General features: G+C 47.9%; 1 protein-coding gene and 1 pseudogene across 1 annotated transcript; both read right to left on the minus strand.

Annotated features, from left to right (window-relative positions):
• Positions 1–3385: 3385 nt before the first annotated feature.
• LOC129816174 (mucin-2-like) lies at positions 3386–10779 on the minus strand (the record flags this gene model as incomplete). The annotated part of the gene is made up of 5 exons (XM_055870414.1): positions 10752–10779; positions 10516–10537; positions 9352–9714; positions 5583–6434; positions 3386–5078 (listed from the first exon to the last, which is right to left on the minus strand). Coding segments are annotated over exons 1-5 (2958 nt in total), but the record flags the coding sequence as incomplete, so codon positions are not given.
• A 984-nt stretch (positions 10780–11763) lies between these two features.
• On the minus strand, positions 11764–17121 carry LOC129817028 (mucin-2-like; annotated as a pseudogene).
• Positions 17122–19430: the final 2309 nt, after the last annotated feature.

A 19430-nucleotide genomic window follows, 5' to 3' on the forward strand; every position in this document is an offset into this window, starting at 1 on the left:
AAGATTTCTCCCGACTTATTGTTGGCAGCTTGGCTACTATTCTCATTGTATAACTACGATTTGTGCCGCTAAATCGGCACATTTTCGAACAAACTCTATATGTATTGTGTAATATGATGTTATTGGACTGTCATCTGAAGAAGTTTGAGAAGGTTAGTGAAAAAATGAATATCTTTTGCTGGTTTATTCGTTATCGCTATTGTTGGCTTGAATCAATGCTGTTGTGTGGTTGGCTATTGTAGTAAGCTAATATAATGCTATATTGTGTTTTCGCTGTAAAACACTTAAAAATCTGAAATATTGGCTGGATTCACAAGATCTTTGTATTTTATTTGCTGTACGCTGTGTATTTTTCATAAATGTTTCATGATGAGTATTTAGGTAATTCACGTTGGTCTCTGTAGTTATTCTAGTTGCTTTGGTGAGAGTTGTGATGGTGGCTGCAATGGTAAACTATGATTTATATCTGAAATATGCACATTTCTCTAACAAAACATATGCTATACAATAAATATGTTATCAGACTGTCATCTGATGAAGTTGTTTCTTGGTTAGTGACTATTTATATCTTTATTTGGTCGAAATTGTGATAGCTACCTATGCAGGAAAAAAATGGTGGAAAAAAAAGTTGTGTCTTTTGCTATCGTGGTAAGCTAATAGATTTACATATTGTGTCTTCCCTGTAAAACATGTTAAAAATCAGAAATGATGGCTGGATTCACAAGATGTGTATCTTTCATCTGGTGTCTTGGACTTGTGATTTAATGATATTTAGATGCTAGTATTTACTTGTGACGCTATGCTAGGCTATGCTAGTCAGCTTTTTTACTGATGGGGGTGCTCCTGGATCCGGGATTGTGACCAAGTAGAAGTTAATCCGAGACTGCCATCACTGCAGTCGTCTGTGGCGACGATGGGTGTTGTACAAAACAAAGTCATCAGCAATTGGATCGTCTCTAACCAATCAGAGTATCAAAGCCAATGATTAATGTCATAAATCCGCTTTACCCGCGTGATATGGCTCTGGTCCAACCCATCGGTTTCTGGACCAATCAGACGGCCCCTGAATGTGTTTGATTTGGTGAAGGGTCGAGAGGTACTCAGATCCAGACCTTTTGCGGAGAAGAAACTAACGTCCGTGGATGTGGCATAGCGTTTGGCTGGAGCAAGGATTCTTGGTAACTAGGCAACAACCAAGACAGTGGCATTGACAAAATGTTGCAACCATTCCGGCTAGTGCTCTGTCTTCTACTTTACACTGCAGAGGGCAGGGGCAGAGTGGAGCTATAGTCCATCCCTAGCTTGGTGTGGGAAGCCGGTACATACTTCATACTTCCCAGCCAGTGTCCAGTGATCCTCCACAGCCCACATCCCAAAGCCAGGTCGTTTCCACTCCAGCAGGGTAGGAAATGAAAGATTTAGCTCAGCTGGTGTGGTAAAAAGGTTCCTCGAGGGAAAAAGCAGGAAGCATATGTGGGAGAGAGGGCAGGATGTGTGCATTTCCTAACCTCCTGCCAAATGTATGACCATATTAGAGACACATATTTCCCTCAGATTACACAGATCCACAAAGAATTCGAAAACAAACCCAATTTTGATAAACTCCCATATCTACTGGGTGAAATACCACATCACAGCAGCAAGATTTGTGACCACGATAAAAGGCCAACCAGTGAAGAACAAACACCATTGTAATTACAACCCATATTTATGTTTATTTTTTTATTTTTTTTAATTCCCCTTTTGTACTTTAACTATTTGCACATAATATGACATTTGAAACATCTTTATTCTTTTGACACCTTTGTGAGTGTAATGTTTAATGTACATTTTTATTTATTTCACTTTTGTTTATATACTTCACTTGCTTTGGCAATGTTAACATATGTTTCCCATGCCAATAAAGCCTTTAAATTGAATTTAATTGGAAGGGAGGGAGGTAGAGGTCGGGAGGGAGGGAGGGAGGGGGGGAGAGGGGGGGTGGTAGGGAGGGAGAGAGAGAGAGAGAGATATCGTTAGAGAGGGGGAATAGAGAGAAATGATAGGTAGAGAGAGTAGAAACACAGATATGGGTAGAGATAGCCAGGCAGAGTGTGCATGAGTGTGTGTATTTGACCATTTGACCCTTTGAGTACCTGTAGGAGATAAGGTACAGGGAGCATTGTGTCCATCCATGTAGATAACCACTGTGCTGTAATTGCCTCATTTATCTCTTTGTGTTAGATCGGATTTACACAGGGAACTTTTCTCCTATACTCTCCGGCTTAGCGTGACCTTTCACTGTCCCTTGGTCCTCTGGAGTTCTGACCTCTGACCCCTGGTTAAGCAGGCCAGTCTTTAGAGCGAACAGACCTCTATATCCTCCAGACAGAGTGTAATACCCTTTCCACACTATCTAGCCCCACCAAGCCATACCATGTTGTGTGTTTCTACACTACTCTTTCCAGCACACATTTTACACTACAATGTCCAGCTTTTCCAGCACTAATTTGACACTACAATGTCCAGCATTTCCAGCATTAATTTGACACTACAATGTCCAGCATTTCCAGCACAAATTTTACACTACAATGTCCAGCATTTCCAGCATTAATTTTACACTACAATGTCCAGCATTAATTTTACACAAACCGTGCTTTATAATATACTGTATATGCCATATATGCCAAAACAGGATGAGCTGGCCCAATAGCATATCTGCTACAGAGCAGTATATAAGCAGAGGAGAGGAATCACAGCCTTACCCGACGATACAGCCACTGTGGATTGTAAGCATCCCTTTGTAAATAGCTGTGCGTGAGTGCTTTCTTCATTGGGTTTGTGTGTTTGTGTGTTCAACATTTTGTATGTGTGTATGCAGCATGACTGTACATACGGTATGTGTTTATAGGTTTGCGTGAGCTGTTCTATGCATGTATGAGAGTGTGGTTGTGGATGTGGTTTAGGATGTGGTTGAGGATGTGGTTTAGGATGTGGTTGAGGATGTGGTTGAGGATGTGGATGTGGTTGTGTTTGAGGATGTGGTTGTGGATGTGGTTGTGGTTGTGGATGTGGTTGTGGTTGTAGTTGAGGATGTGGTTGTGGTTGTGGTTGTGGTTGTGGTTGTGTTTGAGGATGTGGTTGTAGATGTGGTTGTGGTTGAGGATGTGGTTGTGGATGTGGTTGTGGTTGTGGTTGTGTTTGAGGATGTGGATGTAGTTGTGGTTATGTTTGTGGATGTGTTTGAGGATGTGGTTGTGGCTGTGGATGTGGTTGTGGTTGAGGATGTGGTTCTGTTTGTGGTTGTGGTTGAGGATGTGGTTGTGGTTGTGGATGTGGTTGTGGATGTGGTTGTGGTTGTGGATGTGGACGTAGTTGAGGATGTGGTTGAGGATGTGGATGTGGTTGTGTTTGAGGATGTGGTTGTGGATGTGGATGTGGTTGTGGTTGTGGATGTGGTTGTGGTTGTGGATGTGGACGTAGTTGAGGATGTGGTTGAGGATGTGGATGTGGTTGTGTTTGAGGATGTGGTTGTGGATGTGGATGTGGTTGTGGTTGTGGATGTGGTTGTGGTTGTAGTTGAGGATGTGGTTGAGGATGTGGATGTGGTTGTGGTTGTGTTTGAGGATGTGGTTGTGGTTGTGTTTGAGGATGTGGTTGTGGATGTGGATGTGGATGTGGTTGTGGTTGTGTTTGAGGATGTGGTTGTGGTTGTGGATGTGGTTGTGGTTGTGTTTGAGGATGTGGTTGTGGATGTGGTTGTGGTTGTGGTTGTGTTTGAGGATGTGGTTGTGGTTGTGGATGTGGTTGTGGTTGTGTTTGAGGATGTGGTTGTGGTTGTGAATGTGTTTGAGGATGTGGTTGTGGTTGTGGATGTGGATGTGTTTGAGGATGTGTTTGTGGATGTGGTTGTGGATGTGTTTGAGGATGTGGATGTGGTTGTGGTTGTGTTTGAGGATGTGGTTGTGGATGTGGTTGTGGATGTGTTTGAGGATGTGGTTGTGGTTGTGGATGTGGTTGTGGTTGTGTTTGTGGATGTGGTTGTGGTTGTGGTTGTGTTTGAGGATGTGGTTGTGGTTGTGGATGTGGTTGTGGTTGTGTTTGAGGATGTGGTTGTGGTTGTGAATGTGTTTGAGGATGTGGTTGTGGTTGTGGTTGTGTTTGAGGATGTGGTTGTGGTTGTGGATGTGTTTGAGGATGTGGATGTGGTTTTGGTTGTGTTTGAGGATGTGGTTGTGGTTGAGGATGTGGTTGTGGATGTGGTTGTGGATGTGGTTGTGGTTGTGGTTGAGGATGTGGTTGAGGATGTGGTTGTGGATGTGGTTGTGGATGTGGTTGAGGATGTGGTTGAGGATGTGGTTGAGGATGTGGTTGTGGATGTGTTTGTGGATGTGGTTGAGGATGTGGTTGTGGTTGTGGTTGTGTTTGAGGATGTGGTTGTGGATGTGGTTGTGGTTGTGGATGTGGTTGTGGTTGTGGTTGAGGATGTGGTTGTGGTTGAGGATGTGGTTGTGGATGTGGTTGTGGATGTGGTTGTGGTTGTGGTTGAGGATGTGGTTGAGGATGTGGTTGTGGATGTGGTTGTGGATGTGGTTGAGGATGTGGTTGAGGATGTGGTTGAGGATGTGGTTGTGGATGTGTTTGTGGATGTGGTTGTGGATGTGGTTGAGGATGTGGTTGTGGTTGTAGATGTGGTTGAGGATGTGGTTGAGGATGTGGTTGTGGATGTGGTTGAGGATGTGGTTGTGGATGTGGTTGTGGATGTGGTTGAGGATGTGGTTGAGGATGTGGTTGAGGATGTGGTTGTGGATGTGGTTGTGGATGTGGTTGAGGATGTGGTTGTGGTTGAGGATGTGGTTGAGGATGTGGTTGAGGATGTGGTTGTGGATGTGGTTGTGGATGTGGTTGTGGTTGTGGTTGAGGATGTGGTTGTGGATGTGGTTGTGGATGTGGTTGTGGATGTGGTTGGAGATGTGGTTGAGGATGTGGTTGAGGATGTGGTTGAGGATGTGGTTGAGGATGTGGATGTGGATGTGGTTGTGGATGTGGTTGTAGATGTGGTTGAGGATGTGGTTGAGGAAGTGGTTGTGGATGTGGATGTGGACGTAGTTGAGGATGTGGTTGAGGATGTGGATGTGGTTGTGTTTGAGGATGTGGTTGTGGATGTGGATGTGGTTGTGGTTGTGTTTGAGGATGTGGTTGTGGATGTGGTTGTGGTTGTGGATGTGGTTGTGGTTGTAGTTGAGGATGTGGTTGAGGATGTGGATGTGGTTGTGGTTGTGTTTGAGGATGTGGTTGTGGATGTGGTTGTGGTTGTGGTTGAGGATGTGGTTGTGGTTGTGGATGTGGTTGAGATTGAGGATGTGGTTGAGGATGTGGTTGTGGTTGTGTTTGAGGATGTGGTTTTGGATGTGGTTGTGGTTGTGTTTGAGGATGTGGTTGTGGATGTGTTTGAGGATGTGGTTGTGGATGCGGTTGTGGTTGTGTTTGAGGATGTGGTTGTGGTTGTGGATGTGTTTGAGGATGTGGTTGTGGTTGTGGATGTGGTTGTGGTTGTGTTTGAGGATGTGGTTGTGGATGTGGTTGTGGATGTGTTTGAGGATGTGGTTGTGGTTGTGGTTGTGGTTGAGGATGTGGTTGTGGTTGTGGATGTGGTTGTGGTTGTGTTTGAGGATGTGGTTGTGGATGTGGATGTGGTTGTGGTTGTGGTTGTGTTTGAGGATGTGGTTGTGGTTGTGTTTGAGGATGTGGTTGTGGTTGTGGATGTGGTTGTGGTTGTGTTTGAGGATGTGGTTGTGGATGTGGTTGTGGTTGTGGATGTGGTTGTGGTTGTGGTTGAGGATGTGGTTGTGGTTGAGGATGTGGTTGTGGATGTGGTTGTGGATGTGGTTGTGGTTGTGGTTGAGGATGTGGTTGAGGATGTGGTTGTGGATGTGGTTGTGGATGTGGTTGTGGTTGTGGTTGAGGATGTGGTTGTGGATGTGGTTGTGGATGTGGTTGTGGATGTGGTTGAGGATGTGGTTGTGGATGTGGTTGAGGATGTGGTTGTGGATGTGGTTGTGGATGTGGTTGAGGATGTGGTTGAGGATGTGGTTGAGGATGTGTTTGTGGATGTGGTTGTGGATGTGGTTGAGGATGTGGTTGTGGTTGTAGATGTGGTTGAGGATGTGGTTGTGGATGTGGTTGATGATGTGGTTGTGGATGTGGTTGTGGATGTGGTTGTGGTTGAGGATGTGGTTGTGGATGTGGTTGTGGATGTGGTTGAGGATGTGGTTGTGGTTGTGGTTGAGGATGTGGTTGAGGATGTGGTTGAGGATGTGGTTGTGGATGTGGTTGTGGGTGTGGTTGTGGTTGTGGTTGAGGATGTGGTTGTGGATGTGGTTGTGGATGTGGTTGGAGATGTGGTTGAGGATGTGGTTGTGGATGTGGTTGAGGATGTGGTTGAGGATGTGGATGTGGATGTGGTTGTGGATGTGGTTTTATATGTGGTTGAGGATGTGGTTGAGGATGTGGTTGTGGATGTGGTTGAGGATGTGGTTGAGGATGTGGTTGTGGTTGAGGATGTGGTTGAGGATGTGATTGAGGATGTGGATGTGGATGTGGTTGTGGTTGTGGACGTAGTTGTGGATGTGGTTGAGGATGTGGTTGTGGATGTGGTTGAGGATGTGGTTGAGGATGTGGTTGGTGATGTGGTTGAGGATGTGGTTGTGGTTGAGGATGTGGTTGTAGTTGTGGTTGAGGATGTGGTTGAGGATGTGGTTGTGGATGTGGTTGATGATGTGGTTGTGGATGTGGTTGAGGATGTGGTTGTGGTTGAGGATGTGGTTGTAGATGTGGTTGAGGATGTGGTTGAGGATGTGGTTGTGGATGTGGTTGATCATGTGGTTGTGGATATGGTTGAGGATGTGGATGTGGATGTGGTTGTGGATGTGGTTGTAGATGTGGCTGAGGATGTGGTTGAGGATGTCGTTGTGGATGTGGTTGAGGATGTGGTTGAGGATGTGGTTGAGGATGTGGTTGTGGTTGAGGATGTGGTTGAGGATGTGGTTGAGGATGTGAATGTGGATGTGGTTGTGGTTGTGGACGTAGTTGTGGATGTGGTTGAGGATGTGGTTGTGGATGTGGTTGAGGATGTGGTTGAGGATGTGGTTGATGATGTGGTTGAGGATGTGGTTGTGGTTGAGGATGTGGTTGTGGATGTGGTTGAGGATGTGGTTGAGGATGTGGTTGAGGATGTGGTTGTGGTTGAGGATGTGGTTGTAGTTGTGGTTGAGGATGTGGTTGAGGACGTGGTTGAGGATGTGGTTGAGGATGTGGTTGAGGATGTGGTTGTGGTTGTGGTTTGTGGACGTAGTTGAGGATGTGGTTGTGGTTGAGGATGTGGTTGAGGATGTGGTTGAGGATGTGGTTGAGGATGTGGTTGAGGATGTGGTTGTGGTTGTGGATGTGGTTGTGGATGTGTTTGAGGATGTGGTTGTGGTTGATGATGTGGTTGAGGATGTGGTTGAGGATGTGGTTGAGGATGTGGTTGAGGATGTGGTTGTGGTTGTGGGTGTGGTTGAGGATGTGGTCGAGGATGTGGTTGAGGATGTGGTTGTGGTTGTGGTTGTGGTTGAGGATGTGGTTGTGGACGTAGTTGTGGTTGTGGTTGTGGATGAGGATGTGGTTGAGGATGTGGTTGAGGATGTGGTTGTGGATGTGGTTGTGGATGTGGTTGTGGATGTGGTTGAGGTTGTGGACGTAGTTGTGGTTGAGGTTGTGGACGTAGTTGTGGTTGAGGTTGTGGTTGAGGATGTGGTTGTGGATGTGGTTGTGGATGTGGTTGTGGTTGAGGATGTGGTTGGGGTTGAGGATGTGGTTGAGGTTGTGGTTGAGGATGTGGTTGTGGATGTGGTTGTGGTTGAGGATGTGGTTGAGGATGTGGATGTGGTTGAGGATGTGGTTTAGGACGTAGTTGTGGTTGAGGATGTGGTTGAGGATGTGGTTTAGGACGCATTTGTGGTTGTGGTTGAGGATGTGGTTGAGGATGTGGTTATGGGTGTGGTTGAGGACGTAGTTGTGGATGTGGTTGTGGTTGAGGATGTGGTTGTGGTTGTGGTTGTGGACGTAGTTGAGGATGTGGTTGAGGATGTGGTTGTGGTTGTGGTTGTGGTTGAGGATGTGGTTGTGGACGTAGTTGAGGATGTGGTTGTGGTTGTGGTTGTGGTTGTCGTTGTGGTTGAGGATGTGGTTGTGGATGTGGTTGTGGATGTGGTTGTGGTTGAGGATGTGGTTGAGGATGTGGTTGAGGATGTGCTTGAGGATGTGCTTGAGGATGTGCTTGAGGACGTAGTTGTGGTTGTGGTTGAGGATGTGGTTGAGGATGTGGTTGAGGACGTAGTTGTGGTTGTGGTTGAGGATGTGGTTGAGGATGTGGTTATGGGTGTGGTTGAGGACGTAGTTGTGGATGTGGTTGTGGACGTAGTTGAGGATGTGGTTGAGGATGTGGTTGTGGTTGTGGTTGAGGATGTGGTTGAGGATGTGGTTGGGGTTGTGGTTGTGGACGTAGTTGAGGATGTGGTTGTGGTTGTGGTTGAGGATGTGGTTGTGGTTGTGGATGTGGTTGAGATTGAGGATGTGGTTGAGGATGTGGTTGTGGACGTAGTTGAGGATGTGGTTGTGGCTGTGGTTGTGGTTGAGGATGTGGTTGAGGATGTGGTTAAGGATGTGGTTGTGGTTGTGGTTGTGGTTGTGGTTGAGGATGTGGTTGAGGATGTGGTTGAGGATGTGGTTGAGGATGTGGTTGTGGTTGTGGATGTGTTTGAGGATGTGGTTGAGGATGTGGTTGTGGTTGTGGTTGAGGATGTGGTTGTGGACGTAGTTGTGGTTGTGGTTGTGGATGCGGATGTGGTTTAGGATGTGGTTGAGCATGTGGTTGTGGATGTGGTTGAGGATGTGGTTGAGGATGTGGTTGTGGTTGAGGATGTGGTTGAGGTTGTGGTTGTGGTTGTGGTTGTGGATGTGGTTGAGGATGTGGTTGAGGATGTGGTTGAGGATGTGGTTGAGGATGTGCTTGAGGATGTGCTTGAGGACGTAGTTGTGGTTGTGGTTGAGGATTAGGTTGAGGATGTGGTTGAGGACGTAGTTGTGGTTGTGGTTGAGGATGTGGTTGAGGATGTGGTTATGGGTGTGGTTGAGGACGTAGTTGTGGATGTGGTTGTGGAAGTAGTTGAGGACGTGGTTGAGGATGTGGTTGTGGTTGTGGTTGAGGATGTGGTTGAGGATGTGGTTGGGGTTGTGGTTGTGGACGTAGTTGAGGATGTGGTTGTGGTTGTGGTTGAGGATAAGGTTGTGGTTGTGGATGTGGTTGAGATTGAGGATGTGGTTGAGGATGTGGTTGTGGTTGTGTTTGAGGATGTGGTTGTGGATGTGGATGTGGATGTGGTTGTGGTTGTGTTTGAGGATGTGGTTGTGGTTGTGGATGTGGTTGTGGTTGTGTTTGAGGATGTGGTTGTGGTTGTGGTTGTGGTTGAGGATGTGGTTGTGGACGTAGTTGTGGTTGTGGTTGTGGATGAGGATGTGGTTGAGGATGTGGTTGAGGATGTGGTTGTGGATGTGGTTGTGGATGTGGTTGTGGATGTGGTTGAGGTTGTGGACGTAGTTGTGGTTGAGGTTGTGGACGTAGTTGTGGTTGAGGTTGTGGTTGAGGATGTGGTTGTGGATGTGGTTGTGGATGTGGTTGTGGTTGAGGATGTGGTTGGGGTTGAGGATGTGGTTGAGGTTGTGGTTGAGGATGTGGTTGTGGATGTGGTTGTGGTTGAGGATGTGGTTGAGGATGTGGATGTGGTTGAGGATGTGGTTTAGGACGTAGTTGTGGTTGAGGATGTGGTTGAGGATGTGGTTTAGGACGCATTTGTGGTTGTGGTTGAGGATGTGGTTGAGGATGTGGTTATGGGTGTGGTTGAGGACGTAGTTGTGGATGTGGTTGTGGTTGAGGATGTGGTTGTGGTTGTGGTTGTGGACGTAGTTGAGGATGTGGTTGAGGATGTGGTTGTGGTTGTGGTTGTGGTTGAGGATGTGGTTGTGGACGTAGTTGAGGATGTGGTTGTGGTTGTGGTTGTGGTTGTCGTTGTGGTTGAGGATGTGGTTGTGGATGTGGTTGTGGATGTGGTTGTGGTTGAGGATGTGGTTGAGGATGTGTTTGAGGATGTGCTTGAGGATGTGCTTGAGGATGTGCTTGAGGACGTAGTTGTGGTTGTGGTTGAGGATGTGGTTGAGGATGTGGTTGAGGACGTAGTTGTGGTTGTGGTTGAGGATGTGGTTGAGGATGTGGTTATGGGTGTGGTTGAGGACGTAGTTGTGGATGTGGTTGTGGACGTAGTTGAGGATGTGGTTGAGGATGTGGTTGTGGTTGTGGTTGAGGATGTGGTTGAGGATGTGGTTGGGGTTGTGGTTGTGGACGTAGTTGAGGATGTGGTTGTGGTTGTGGTTGAGGATGTGGTTGTGGTTGTGGATGTGGTTGAGATTGAGGATGTGGTTGAGGATGTGGTTGTGGACGTAGTTGAGGATGCGGTTGTGGCTGTGGTTGTGGTTGAGGATGTGGTTGAGGATGTGGTTAAGGATGTGGTTGTGGTTGTGGTTGTGGTTGAGGATGTGGTTGAGGATGTGGTTGAGGATGTGGTTTAGGATGTGGTTGTGGTTGTGGATGTGTTTGAGGATGTGGTTGAGGATGTGGTTGTGGTTGTGGTTGAGGATGTGGTTGTGGACGTAGTTGTGGTTGTGGTTGTGGATGCGGATGTGGTTTAGGATGTGGTTGAGCATGTGGTTGTGGATGTGGTTGAGGATGTGGTTGAGGATGTGGTTGTGGTTGAGGATGTGGTTGAGGTTGTGGTTGTGGTTGTGGTTGTGGATGTGGTTGAGGATGTGGTTGAGGATGTGGTTGAGGATGTGGTTGAGGATGTGCTTGAGGATGTGCTTGAGGACGTAGTTGTGGTTGTGGTTGAGGATGTGGTTGTGGATGTGGTTGAGGATGTGGTTGAGGATGTGGTTGAGGATGTGGTTGTGGTTGAGGATGTGGTTGTAGTTGTGGTTGAGGATGTGGTTGAGGACGTGGTTGAGGATGTGGTTGAGGATGTGGTTGAGGATGTGGTTGTGGTTGTGGTTTGTGGACGTAGTTGAGGATGTGGTTGTGGTTGAGGATGTGGTTGAGGATGTGGTTGAGGATGTGGTTGAGGATGTGGTTGAGGATGTGGTTGTGGTTGTGGATGTGGTTGTGGATGTGTTTGAGGATGTGGTTGTGGTTGAGGATGTGGTTGAGGATGTGGTTGAGGATGTGGTTGAGGATGTGGTTGAGGATGTGGTTGTGGTTGTGGGTGTGGTTGAGGATGTGGTTGAGGATGTGGTTGAGGATGTGGTTGTGGTTGTGGTTGTGGTTGAGGATGTGGTTGTGGACGTAGTTGTGGTTGTGGTTGTGGATGAGGATGTGGTTGAGGATGTGGTTGAGGATGTGGTTGTGGATGTGGTTGTGGATGTGGTTGTGGATGTGGTTGAGGTTGTGGACGTAGTTGTGGTTGAGGTTGTGGACGTAGTTGTGGTTGAGGTTGTGGTTGAGGATGTGGTTGTGGATGTGGTTGTGGATGTGGTTGTGGTTGAGGATGTGGTTGGGGTTGAGGATGTGGTTGAGGTTGTGGTTGAGGATGTGGTTGTGGATGTGGTTGTGGTTGAGGATGTGGTTGAGGATGTGGATGTGGTTGAGGATGTGGTTTAGGACGTAGTTGTGGTTGAGGATGTGGTTGAGGATGTGGTTTAGGACGCATTTGTGGTTGTGGTTGAGGATGTGGTTGAGGATGTGGTTATGGGTGTGGTTGAGGACGTAGTTGTGGATGTGGTTGTGGTTGAGGATGTGGTTGTGGTTGTGGTTGTGGACGTAGTTGAGGATGTGGTTGAGGATGTGGTTGTGGTTGTGGTTGTGGTTGAGGATGTGGTTGTGGACGTAGTTGAGGATGTGGTTGTGGTTGTGGTTGTGGTTGTCGTTGTGGTTGAGGATGTGGTTGTGGATGTGGTTGTGGATGTGGTTGTGGTTGAGGATGTGGTTGAGGATGTGGTTGAGGATGTGCTTGAGGATGTGCTTGAGGATGTGCTTGAGGACGTAGTTGTGGTTGTGGTTGAGGATGTGGTTGAGGATGTGGTTGAGGACGTAGTTGTGGTTGTGGTTGAGGATGTGGTTGAGGATGTGGTTATGGGTGTGGTTGAGGACGTAGTTGTGGATGTGGTTGTGGACGTAGTTGAGGATGTGGTTGAGGATGTGGTTGTGGTTGTGGTTGAGGATGTGGTTGAGGATGTGGTTGGGGTTGTGGTTGTGGACGTAGTTGAGGATGTGGTTGTGGTTGTGGTTGAGGATGTGGTTGTGGTTGTGGATGTGGTTGAGATTGAGGATGTGGTTGAGGATGTGGTTGTGGACGTAGTTGAGGATGTGGTTGTGGCTGTGGTTGTGGTTGAGGATGTGGTTGAGGATGTGGTTAAGGATGTGGTTGTGGTTGTGGTTGTGGTTGTGGTTGAGGATGTGGTTGAGGATGTGGTTGAGGATGTGGTTGAGGATGTGGTTGTGGTTGTGGATGTGTTTGAGGATGTGGTTGAGGATGTGGTTGTGGTTGTGGTTGAGGATGTGGTTGTGGACGTAGTTGTGGTTGTGGTTGTGGATGCGGATGTGGTTTAGGATGTGGTTGAGCATGTGGTTGTGGATGTGGTTGAGGATGTGGTTGAGGATGTGGTTGTGGTTGAGGATGTGGTTGAGGTTGTGGTTGTGGTTGTGGTTGTGGATGTGGTTGAGGATGTGGTTGAGGATGTGGTTGAGGATGTGGTTGAGGATGTGCTTGAGGATGTGCTTGAGGACGTAGTTGTGGTTGTGGTTGAGGATGTGGTTGAGGATGTGGTTGAGGACGTAGTTGTGGTTGTGGTTGAGGATGTGGTTGAGGATGTGGTTATGGGTGTGGTTGAGGACGTAGTTGTGGATGTGGTTGTGGAAGTAGTTGAGGACGTGGTTGAGGATGTGGTTGTGGTTGTGGTTGAGGATGTGGTTGAGGATGTGGTTGGGGTTGTGGTTGTGGACGTAGTTGAGGATGTGGTTGTGGTTGTGGTTGAGGATAAGGTTGTGGTTGTGGATGTGGTTGAGATTGAGGATGTGGTTGAGGATGTGGTTGTGGTTGTGTTTGAGGATGTGGTTGTGGATGTGGATGTGGATGTGGTTGTGGTTGTGTTTGAGGATGTGGTTGTGGTTGTGGATGTGGTTGTGGTTGTGTTTGAGGATGTGGTTGTGGTTGTGGTTGTGGTTGAGGATGTGGTTGTGGACGTAGTTGTGGTTGTGGTTGTGGATGAGGATGTGGTTGAGGATGTGGTTGAGGATGTGGTTGTGGATGTGGTTGTGGATGTGGTTGTGGATGTGGTTGAGGTTGTGGACGTAGTTGTGGTTGAGGTTGTGGACGTAGTTGTGGTTGAGGTTGTGGTTGAGGATGTGGTTGTGGATGTGGTTGTGGATGTGGTTGTGGTTGAGGATGTGGTTGGGGTTGAGGATGTGGTTGAGGTTGTGGTTGAGGATGTGGTTGTGGATGTGGTTGTGGTTGAGGATGTGGTTGAGGATGTGGATGTGGTTGAGGATGTGGTTTAGGACGTAGTTGTGGTTGAGGATGTGGTTGAGGATGTGGTTTAGGACGCATTTGTGGTTGTGGTTGAGGATGTGGTTGAGGATGTGGTTATGGGTGTGGTTGAGGACGTAGTTGTGGATGTGGTTGTGGTTGAGGATGTGGTTGTGGTTGTGGTTGTGGACGTAGTTGAGGATGTGGTTGAGGATGTGGTTGTGGTTGTGGTTGTGGTTGAGGATGTGGTTGTGGACGTAGTTGAGGATGTGGTTGTGGTTGTGGTTGTGGTTGTCGTTGTGGTTGAGGATGTGGTTGTGGATGTGGTTGTGGATGTGGTTGTGGTTGAGGATGTGGTTGAGGATGTGTTTGAGGATGTGCTTGAGGATGTGCTTGAGGATGTGCTTGAGGACGTAGTTGTGGTTGTGGTTGAGGATGTGGTTGAGGATGTGGTTGAGGACGTAGTTGTGGTTGTGGTTGAGGATGTGGTTGAGGATGTGGTTATGGGTGTGGTTGAGGACGTAGTTGTGGATGTGGTTGTGGACGTAGTTGAGGATGTGGTTGAGGATGTGGTTGTGGTTGTGGTTGAGGATGTGGTTGAGGATGTGGTTGGGGTTGTGGTTGTGGACGTAGTTGAGGATGTGGTTGTGGTTGTGGTTGAGGATGTGGTTGTGGTTGTGGATGTGGTTGAGATTGAGGATGTGGTTGAGGATGTGGTTGTGGACGTAGTTGAGGATGTGGTTGTGGCTGTGGTTGTGGTTGAGGATGTGGTTGAGGATGTGGTTAAGGATGTGGTTGTGGTTGTGGTTGTGGTTGAGGATGTGGTTGAGGATGTGGTTGAGGATGTGGTTGAGGATGTGGTTGTGGTTGTGGATGTGTTTGAGGATGTGGTTGAGGATGTGGTTGTGGTTGTGGTTGAGGATGTGGTTGTGGACGTAGTTGTGGTTGTGGTTGTGGATGCGGATGTGGTTTAGGATGTGGTTGAGCATGTGGTTGTGGATGTGGTTGAGGATGTGGTTGAGGATGTGGTTGTGGTTGAGGATGTGGTTGAGGTTGTGGTTGTGGTTGTGGTTGTGGATGTGGTTGAGGATGTGGTTGAGGATGTGGTTGAGGATGTGGTTGAGGATGTGCTTGAGGATGTGCTTGAGGACGTAGTTGTGGTTGTGGTTGAGGATGTGGTTGAGGATGTGGTTGAGGACGTAGTTGTGGTTGTGGTTGAGGATGTGGTTGAGGATGTGGTTATGGGTGTGGTTGAGGACGTAGTTGTGGATGTGGTTGTGGAAGTAGTTGAGGATGTGGTTGAGGATGTGGTTGTGGTTGTGGTTGAGGATGTGGTTGAGGATGTGGTTGGGGTTGTGGTTGTGGACGTAGTTGAGGATGTGGTTGTGGTTGTGGTTGAGGATAAGGTTGTGGTTGTGGATGTGGTTGAGATTGAGGATGTGGTTGAGGATGTGGTTGTGGTTGTGTTTGAGGATGTGGTTGTGGATGTGGATGTGGATGTGGTTGTGGTTGTGTTTGAGGATGTGGTTGAGGTTGTGGATGTGGTTGTGGTTGTGTTTGAGGATGTGGTTGTGGTTGTGGATGTGGTTGTGGTTGTGTTTGAGGATGTGGTTGTGGATGTGGTTGTGGTTGTGTTTGAGGATGTGGTTGTGGATGTGGTTGTGGTTGTGTTTGAGGATGTGGTTGTGAATGTGGATGTGTTTGAGGATGTGGTTGTGGTTGTGGATGTGGTTGTGGTTGTGTTTGAGGATGTGGATGTGGTTTTGGTTGTGTTTGAGGATGTGGTTGTGGTTGTGGATGTGGTTGTGGTTGTGTTTGAGGATGTGGTTGTGGATGTGGATGTGGTTGTGGTTGTGTTTTAGGATGTGGTTGTGGTTGTGGATGTGGTTGTGGTTGTGTTTGAGGATGTGGTTGTGGATGTGGTTGTGGTTGTGGATGTGGTTGTGGTTGTGGTTGAGGATGTGGTTGTGGTTGAGGATGTGGTTGTGGATGTGGTTGTGGATGTGGTTGTGGTTGTGGTTGAGGATGTGGTTGAGGATGTTGTTGTGGATGTGGTTGTGGATGTGGTTGTGGATGTGGTTGTGGTTGAGGATGTGGTTGAGGATGTGGATGTGGTTGAGGATGTGGTTGAGGATGTGGTTGTGGTTGAGGATGTGGTTGAGGTTGTGGTTGAGGATGTGGTTGTGGATGTGGTTGTGGTTGAGGATGTGGTTGAGGATGTGGATGTGGTTGAGGATGTGGTTTAGGACGTAGTTGTGGTTGAGGATGTGGTTGAGGATGTGGTTTAGTACGCAGTTGTGGTTGTGGTTGAGGATGTGGTTGAGGATGTGGTTATGGGTGTGGTTGAGGACGTAGTTGTGGATGTGGTTGTGGTTGAGGATGTGGTTGTGGTTGTGGTTGTGGACGTAGTTGAGGATGTGGTTGAGGATGTGGTTTTGGTTGTGGTTGTGGTTGAGGATGTGGTTGTGGACGTAGTTGAGGATGTGGTTGTGGTTGTGGTTGTGGTTGAGGATGTGGTTGAGGATGTGGTTAAGGATGTGGTTGTGGTTGTGGTTGTGGTTGTGGTTGTGGTTGAGGATGTCGTTGAGGATGTGGTTGAGGATGTGGTTGAGGATGTGGTTGTGGTTGTGGATGCGTTTGAGGATGTGGTTGAGGATGTGGTTGTGGTTGTGGTTGAGGATGTGGTTGTGGACGTAGTTGTGGTTGTGGTTGTGGATGCGGATGTGGTTTAGGATGTGGTTGAGCATGTGGTTGTGGTTGAGGATGTGGTTGAGATTGTGGTTGTGGTTGTGGTTGTGGATGTGGTTGTGGTTGAGGATGTGGTTGAGGATGTGGTTGAGGATGTGCTTGAGGATGTGCTTGAGGATGTGCTTGAGGACGTAGTTGTGGTTGTGGTTGAGGATGTGGATGAGGATGTGGTTGAGGACGTAGTTGTGGTTGTGGTTGAGGATGTGGTTGAGGATGTGGTTATGGGTGTGGTTGAGGACGTAGTTGTGGATGTGGTTGTGGACGTAGTTGAGGATGTGGTTGAGGATTTGGTTGTGGTTGTGGTTGAGGATGTGGTTGAGGATGTGGTTGTGGTTGAGGATGTGGTTGTGGTTGTGGATGTGTTTGAGGATGTGGTTGTGGTTGTGGATGTGGTTGTGGTTGTGTTTGAGGATGTGGTTGTGGATGTGGTTGTGGATGTGTTTGAGGATGTTGTTGTGGTTGTGGATGTGGTTGTGGTTGTGTTTGAGGATGTGGTTGTGGTTGTGGATGTGTTTGAGGATGTGGATGTGGTTTTGGTTGTGTTTGAGGATGTGGTTGTGGTTGTGGATGTGGTTGTGGTTGTGTTTGAGGATGTGGTTGTGGATGTGGATGTGGTTGTGGTTGTGTTTGAGGATGTGGTTGTGGTTGTGGATGTGGTTGTGGTTGTGTTTGAGGATGTGGTTGTGGATGTGGTTGTGGTTGTGGATGTGGTTGTGGTTGTGGTTGAGGATGTGGTTGTGGTTGAGGATGTGGTTGTGGATGTGGTTGTGGATGTGGTTGTGGTTGTGGTTGAGGATGTGGTTGAGGATGTGGTTGTGGATGTGGTTGTGGATGTGGTTGTGGTTGAGGATGTGGTTGTGGATGTGGTTGTGGATGTGGATGTGGTTGAGGATGTGGTTGTGGATGTGGTTGAGGATGTGGTTGTGGATTTGGTTGTGGATGTGGTTGAGGATGTGGTTGAGGATGTGGTTGAGGATGTGTTTGTGGATGTGGTTGTGGATGTGGTTGAGGATGTGGTTGTGGTTGTAGATGTGGTTGAGGATGTGGTTGAGGATGTGGTTGTGGATGTGGTTGATGATGTGGTTGTGGATGTGGTTGTGGATGTGGTTGTGGTTGAGGATGTGGTTGTGGATGTGGTTGTGGATGTGGTTGAGGATGTGGTTGTGGTTGTGGCTGAGGATGTGGTTGAGGATGTGGTTGTGGATGTGGTTGTGGGTGTGGTTGTGGTTGTGGTTGAGGATGTGGTTGTGGATGTGGTTGTGGATGTGGTTGGAGATGTGGTTGAGGATGTGGTTGAGGATGTGGTTGAGGATTTTTGTTGAGGATGTGGATGTGGATGTGGTTGTGGATGTGGTTGTATATGTGGTTGAGGATGTGGTTGAGGATGTGGTTGTGGATGTGGTTGAGGATGTGGTTGAGGATGTGGTTGAGGATGTGGTTGTGGTTGAGGATGTGGTTGAGGATGTGGTTGAGGATGTGGATGTGGATGTGGTTGTGGTTGTGGACGTAGTTGTTGATGTGGTTGAGGATGTGGTTGTGGATGTGTTTGAGGATGTGGTTGAGGATGTGGTTGGTGATGTGGTTGAGGATGTGGTTGTGGTTGAGGATGTGGTTGTGGATGTGGTTGAGGATGTGGTTGAGGATGTGGTTGTGGATGTGGTTGATGATGTGGTTGTGGATGTGGTTGAGGATGTGGATGTGGATGTGGATGTGGTTGTAAATGTGGTTGAGGATGTGGTTGAGGATGTGGTTGTGGATGTGGTTGAGGATGTGGTTGAGGATGTGGTTGAGGATGTGGTTGTGGTTGAGGATGTGGTTGAGGATGTGGTTGAGGATGTGAATGTGGATGTGGTTGTGGTTGTGGACGTAGTTGTGGATGTGGTTGAGGATGTGGTTGTGGATGTGGTTGAGGATGTGGTTGAGGATGTGGTTGATGATGTGGTTGAGGATGTGGTTGTGGTTGAGGATGTGGTTGTGGATGTGGTTGAGGATGTGGTTGAGGATGTGGTTGAGGATGTGGTTGTGGTTGAGGATGTGGTTGTAGTTGTGGTTGAGGATGTGGTTGAGGACGTGGTTGAGGATGTGGTTGAGGATGTGGTTGAGGATGTGGTTGTGGTTTGTGGACGTAGTTGATGATGTGGTTGTGGTTGAGGATGTGGTTGAGGATGTGGTTGAGGATGTGGTTGAGGATGTGGTTGAGGATGTGGTTGTGGTTGTGGATGTGGTTGTGGATGTGTTTGAGGATGTGGTTGTGGTTGAGGATGTGGTTGAGGATGTGGTTGAGGATGTGGTTGAGGATGTGGTTGAGGATGTGGTTGTGGTTGTGGATGTGGTTGAGGATGTGGTTGAGGATGTGGTTGTGGTTGTGGTTGTGGTTGAGGATGTGGTTGTGGACGTAGTTGTGGTTGTGGATGAGGATGTGGTTGAGGATGTGGTTGAGGATGTGGTTGTGGATGTGGTTGTGGATGTGGTTGTGGATGTGGTTGAGGTTGTGGACGTAGTTGTGGTTGAGGTTGTGGACGTAGTTGTGGTTGAGGTTGTGGTTGAGGATGTGGTTGTGGATGTGGTTGTGGATGTGGTTATGGTTGAGGATGTGGTTGAGGATGTGGATGTGGTTGAGGATGTGGTTGAGGATGTGGTTGTGGTTGAGGATGTGGTTGAGGTTGTGGTTGAGGATGTGGTTGTGGTTGTGGTTGTGGATGTGGTTGAGGTTGTGGACGTAGTTGTGGTTGAGGTTGTGGATGTAGTTGTGGTTGCGGTTGTGGTTGAGGATGTGGTTGTGGATGTGGTTGTGGTTGAGGATGTGGTTGAGGATGTGGATGTGGTTGAGGATGTGGTTTAGGACGTAGTTGTGGTTGAGGATGTGGTTGAGGATGTGGTTTAGGACGCAGTTGTGGTTGTGGTTGAGGATGTGGTTGAGGATGTGGTTATGGGTGTGGTTGAGGACGTAGTTGTGGATGTGGTTGTGGTTGAGGATGTGGTTGTGGTTGTGGTTGTGGACGTAGTTGAGGATGTGGTTGAGGATGTGGTTGTGGTTGTGGTTGTGGTTGAGGATGTGGTGGTGGACGTTGTTGAGGATGTGGTTGTGGTTGT

Source organism: Salvelinus fontinalis, chromosome 19 (genome assembly GCF_029448725.1).
Source record: "Salvelinus fontinalis isolate EN_2023a chromosome 19, ASM2944872v1, whole genome shotgun sequence".
NCBI classification, from domain to species: domain Eukaryota; kingdom Metazoa; phylum Chordata; class Actinopteri; order Salmoniformes; family Salmonidae; genus Salvelinus; species Salvelinus fontinalis.